General features: G+C 59.2%; 1 protein-coding gene across 1 annotated transcript; it reads left to right on the top strand.

Annotated features, from left to right (window-relative positions):
• Window positions 1-59: 59 nt before the first annotated feature.
• Window positions 60-3211, top strand: AS3MT (arsenite methyltransferase; the record flags this gene model as incomplete). The annotated part of the gene is given in 10 exon segments (XM_010080180.1): window positions 60-187; window positions 295-445; window positions 518-654; window positions 937-1006; window positions 1244-1325; window positions 1372-1488; window positions 1589-1731; window positions 2127-2261; window positions 3097-3156; window positions 3158-3211. Coding segments are annotated over 10 exon segments (1077 nt in total), but the record flags the coding sequence as incomplete, so codon positions are not given.
• Window positions 3212-4949: the final 1738 nt, after the last annotated feature.

The raw sequence follows: 4949 nt of genomic DNA, 5'->3' as shown, positions 1-4949 counted from the left end.
TGGCCGCTCCCAGGGCACGGCTTGCTGTAGTTTGGTGGACTTTGTCCTTCTCATCTCAGGAGTACTACGGCAAAGAGCTGCAGAAGTTGGAGGACCTGAAAACCAACGCTTGTGTCACCTCAGCCAGGCCCCTTGCCAAGGCAGTGAGAGATGCTCTGGAGCGTGTCCACGAGGAGGTGGTGGCCAGGTGAACCCCAGGGTCTCTCCTCCGCTGCTGCCTCCCTGTGGGCTGCAGCCCCCCAAACCCCACACCATGGTGGCACTTCCACCCAGCTCAGCTCCACATCCCCCCAGGTACTATGGCTGCCGTCTGGTGATCCCTGAGTGCCTGATGTCCTGCCGGATCCTGGACCTGGGCAGCGGCAGCGGCAGAGACTGCTACCTGCTGAGCCAGCTGGTTGGGGAGCGGGGCCACATCACTGGGATAGACATGACCGAGGGCCAGGTATGGCACGGAGCTGGCGGTTCCCCTTGTCCCCCAGGCATCCCCCCACCATCATTCCCATCCTTCTCCCAGGTCGAGGTGGCAAGGAAGCACATTGCCTACCACATGGATAAGTTTGGCTATCAAAAGCCGAATGTGGAGTTCCTCCAGGGCTACATGGAGAAGCTGGGTGATGCGGGGCTGGCTGATGAGAGCTACGATATTGTCATGTGGGTATCACACAGGGCACTGCCACCCCTGGTCCTGCTGCTGCCTGGGGCCATGGGGTGGGGTCTGGAGTCAGCATCCCACCAGGTTGCTCACTTCAGGAGCACACATTAGGAGAGGGAAAAAACCCAAAGCAGAGTCTGGGCCAGAGCCTGGGAATATAGAAACTGCCCTTTTCATGGTCAAATTGACATCTCCAAATCCTGCATGAAGTGGATGTGCAGCAGCTGGTGGTGCTGAGTGTGTGAGAGGCTGCAAATGAGTCCCAGTCTCCTCCTCCCCAGCTCCAACTGCGTGATCAACCTCGCCCCTGACAAGAAGGCTGTTCTGCAGGAGGCCTACCGTGTACTGAAGGTAATGTCGTGGCCCATCGGGGGAGTGGAGCAGGGCTGGGGTGGCTCTGCTGCTGGGGTGCTGCTGGGATGCAGCAAATGGGACCCAGGCAGGGGGGGCTGCAGGATAGGGCCAGGGGAGGCCACCTCCCCAGGGCGTCCCGCAGCAGAGGGGTGGCATTGGGGCGTGCTCAGTTCTCCCTGCCCCTTTTGTCCTGTTGCTTCCTGGAGTCTCCCTTCACTCCTCGCTGCTCTCCAGCCTGGGGGAGAGATGTACTTCAGCGACATCTATGCCAACCAGCGCCTGAACGAGGCCGTCCGGAAGCACAGGGTGCTGTGGGGTATGTAGGGCTCCGGGATGGGGGTGGCATGGGGTGTGGGGACCAGACCTTTGCCTCCATCACCCGTGTCTGTGCATCGCCGAGGAGGTGGGGTTCAGCCCCCCATGCCTGGTCACCACCAGCCCTATCACCATTGGCAGCAAGGAGCTGGAGGACATTGTTGGTGAGGCTCCAACCAGTGCAGCTGTGGGGGAGCTGTGCTGGGATCCCCGGCTCTGCTGGCTCCCAGCCCAGGTGCTCGATTCCCAGCCTCTCACTTGCAGGGGATTGCCGCTTCGTCTCTGCAACCTTCCGCCTGTTCAAGGTGCCAGGGAGCAGCCGGACCGGGCCAGGACAGGTCATCTACAATGGTGGGATTGTGGGGCACGAGCGAGAGCTGGTGTTTGATGCCAACTTCACCTTCAAGGTGCGGGCTGGGGCTCCCCAGGATGCCAGGCAGTTCTGGTCTGTAGGGTTGGGGATGGAGCAGAGCTGATGAAGCAGTGCTGCTCAGCAGCATCCTCTGTGATTTTTGGGGGTAAGCTTTGGTATAGGGGGTGTTGGGTGGGAGCTGTATAAAGCAGAGGAGCGGCAAACGGGGGCAGGAAAGGGAAACAGACCCATGCATTGCATGGGTGGGAGCAGGACATTTATGGTGGCTTCACAGTGGGGTTTGGGGCCAGCTGCTTGGTCTTTGTACATGTTTCTCAACACACAGGCTGTGCCCCTGCTTTTGCTACCCCCATCATCTTGCTGAGTGGCTGGGGTCCCCTGTGCCATGTATCCTGGGCCCCAGCCCTGTGACTGTCCCTCTACCCCCAGGAAGGAGAGGTGGTGGATGTGGATGCTGAGATGGCTGCGATCTTGCGGAGCTCCAGATTTGCAGAGGAGTTCCTGATCCGAGCCAGCGGAGCCAATACTGCCTCACCACAGGGCTGCTGCAGCAAGGGGGTGAAGGTCGGTGCCAGGCAGCTCCAAGGCCGGGTTCAGGGGTGAGGACATGTGTGTCCTGTGCCATCAGGGTTGTCCTGGGGTTTCAGAGGGGATGAGGCATGACACCAAGAGACCTGAGGGTGGTGCCTGGTGCCTGAGTTTGGGCAACTGCACCCCGGCGCAGGCTGGAGCCCTCCGGGGGGGGTGTTTGCCCTAACCAGCATATGTGAGAGTCCATCGCCCCCCACACACATCCATGGGGGCTGCTGAGGCTGACAGCTGGCCCTGCCTGAGGTCTTGCAAGGGGAGGCATCCTTCCCCCGGGAAGATGGTTGGGGAGAGCCTGCCCCAGGGAGGGGATGGCCCATCCCTGCGGCTCCTTCTTGTCCATCACTCTCCCAGCACCTCCCAGCTGCTGATGTGAGCTTGGCCCGGGCTGCCAGCTCTGACCCTGCAGCACAGAGCACCGCTATCTGCTGGAAGCTTCTCCTCCCCTTGGTGGTCCCTCCAGCCTGTAGATGGGCCAGGAGGGGCAAGGGCGATAACTCCCTGCAGCTGCGTGTCCCTGAAACACAGCCTTGTACTTGGTGAGAGGGAGATGTTCTTGTGTCACGGTCCAGGCAAGAGGCATTTCTCAGATAAAAGCAGAGCCAAAGTGCCAGAGAGGCTCTTGGCTTCTTCCTCACGGCAGGGAAAAGCAGATGGAGTGACCCGGGGGCTGTCCTCACTTTAGCTGTGGAGGGTCTGCGTGGGCTGTCCCACTGGCAGGGAGCGAGTCGGGGGGGAAATGCCGCCTTCCTGGGGTGCCTCCTGCTTCCCTCTGGCCTGATCCTGCCCAGGGTTTTTCTCCACCCTCCAGGAGAAGATCTGCGATCCCTTCCAGCTGCTGGAGCGGCTGCCAGCCCCGGGGCCTGCCGCCCCCGGGTCCTGCCTGCCATCCTGGTGGCACCTGTGGTCCCCCGGGGTGCTGCTGAGTGTTGAGCAATGTCCCCACACCGGCGGATGCCAGCGGGCAGGAGGATGCAGCCCCAGCAGCATGTGGTTTCCGCCGGAGAGCAAATAAATGTCTGAGCTCAAAGGCTGTGCGCTTGCAGCCTCTGGGGTCTGTGCTTTCCTGCTGGGGCTGGTGGGGCAGGTTGTGCCCTGTTACAGTAAGGGCAGGCAGCTGTCCTGGGGGTCACCTTGCTTTGGGGCTGTCAGCGGCCACATGGCTCTGCCGCGTGGGCAGGGATGGTCTCTGTGGGAAAGGGGTGGTGGGTTCTCTGGCATAGGATGGCAGGTCTGGCGTGGGTTTGGCAGCAGATGCCTGCTGGTTTTGAGCCCACAGAGCAGATGGAGACATTTGCAGAAGGCAGCTTGGCAGAGCAGGGTGCGAAAGGAGGTCCTGACCATGCAGCACGCGCCCCTCTGCGTGAGCCCAGCTCCAATTTGAGTCTTTGGGAGCCTGCAGCTGAGACACAAATGCTTCTGAGAAGCAAAAGGCACAGCAATAAGCAGCCTGCTTGCTTTTCCCCCTTCTTTTGATCTCCCTCTGCTAACCCTGCACATGCAGGGAGCTGCAAGCATCCTCCAGGCAAAGTCCACACCAGCTCCCAGTGGTGAAGTGGGCAGCTCAATAATGTATTTTGCAAACGAGCAGGTGAGAAGGTCTGGTCAGCTGCTGGGGGCTCAGCCAGGCTGGCTTTTCTATGAAGAGCTCAATGTGGCACACGGGGTGCGGACGGATGTCCCTGTTATTTGCATTCAGGACGGGAGATGCCCCAAGCACAGCTCCCTGAGCCCTGTCTCGCTTGCAGCCCCACAGCCTGATACAGGAAACAAGGATTTCTCTCCTGTCCCCTGTGCATCGCCGCTGAGTTTTGTATTTTTCCCCAGACTCCATCTAGCAGGAAAGCCCCAAGTGTCCTGCCAGTATCACACCTGCAGAGTTTTTCAGGGAAATGCAGCGATTCTGGAAAACCAGAAATGCAGCCAGCCCCATCCCGCCGAGGGTGGGGAGCAAGGACTTTGAGGCTGTGGTGGGCAGTGGTGGGCTGCGCCCTTGCCACCCTGTGCAAGTCCTGTGTGCCCTGGCCGCAGGGGCTGGCTGGGAGGGACTGGGGGCTGCTGAGCAGCAGTGGCACCCAAGCCCCCGGCTGAGCGGCTGAGCTTAGAAACTCCTGAGTGTTGCCACCCCTCCTCATGCAGTGATTTTCCAGGAAGGACCAAAATCCCCCTCTCTGTCATTTAAACAGCATCCTGTGTCCCCATCAGGTTGTACATGTACAAGAACAGATACACTTGGAATTTTTTTAATAGATGAGAGCCAGCAGTGCTGTGCAGGAAGGAAAGCTTTTGCTGGTACCCTCTGAAGGACGGTGCATTCAAAGTCCTTCTGGATTAAAGTATTTTACCCTGTAGAACTGAGGACCGTCTCACAGCTCCCATCCACCTCGCTGTGACATGGCCTCACACAGAAAGGCACCCTGTGGTGTCAGTCCTCCATGGCCATCTCCAGGCTTGTGGAGAAGAGTTAATTACTGACCTGAAAATGAACAGTTGCCTGGTACATCATCATCTGAAGATGTTTTCTTTGCATGAACAGCGTAGGGTGCCCATCAGTGATTCGGACACCCAGAGCACTGCAGGGGCAGCCTCCTGAGCTTGCAGGTTAGTGACTGGTAACTGAGTGGGAGAAAAGTTGGAATTCATAGAATCATAGAATCATTAAGG

Source organism: Pterocles gutturalis, unplaced genomic scaffold (assembly GCF_000699245.1).
Source record: "Pterocles gutturalis isolate BGI_N339 unplaced genomic scaffold, ASM69924v1 scaffold3849, whole genome shotgun sequence".
Lineage (NCBI taxonomy): Eukaryota > Metazoa > Chordata > Aves > Pterocliformes > Pteroclidae > Pterocles > Pterocles gutturalis.
This window is presented reverse-complemented; position numbering and strand designations above follow the sequence as displayed.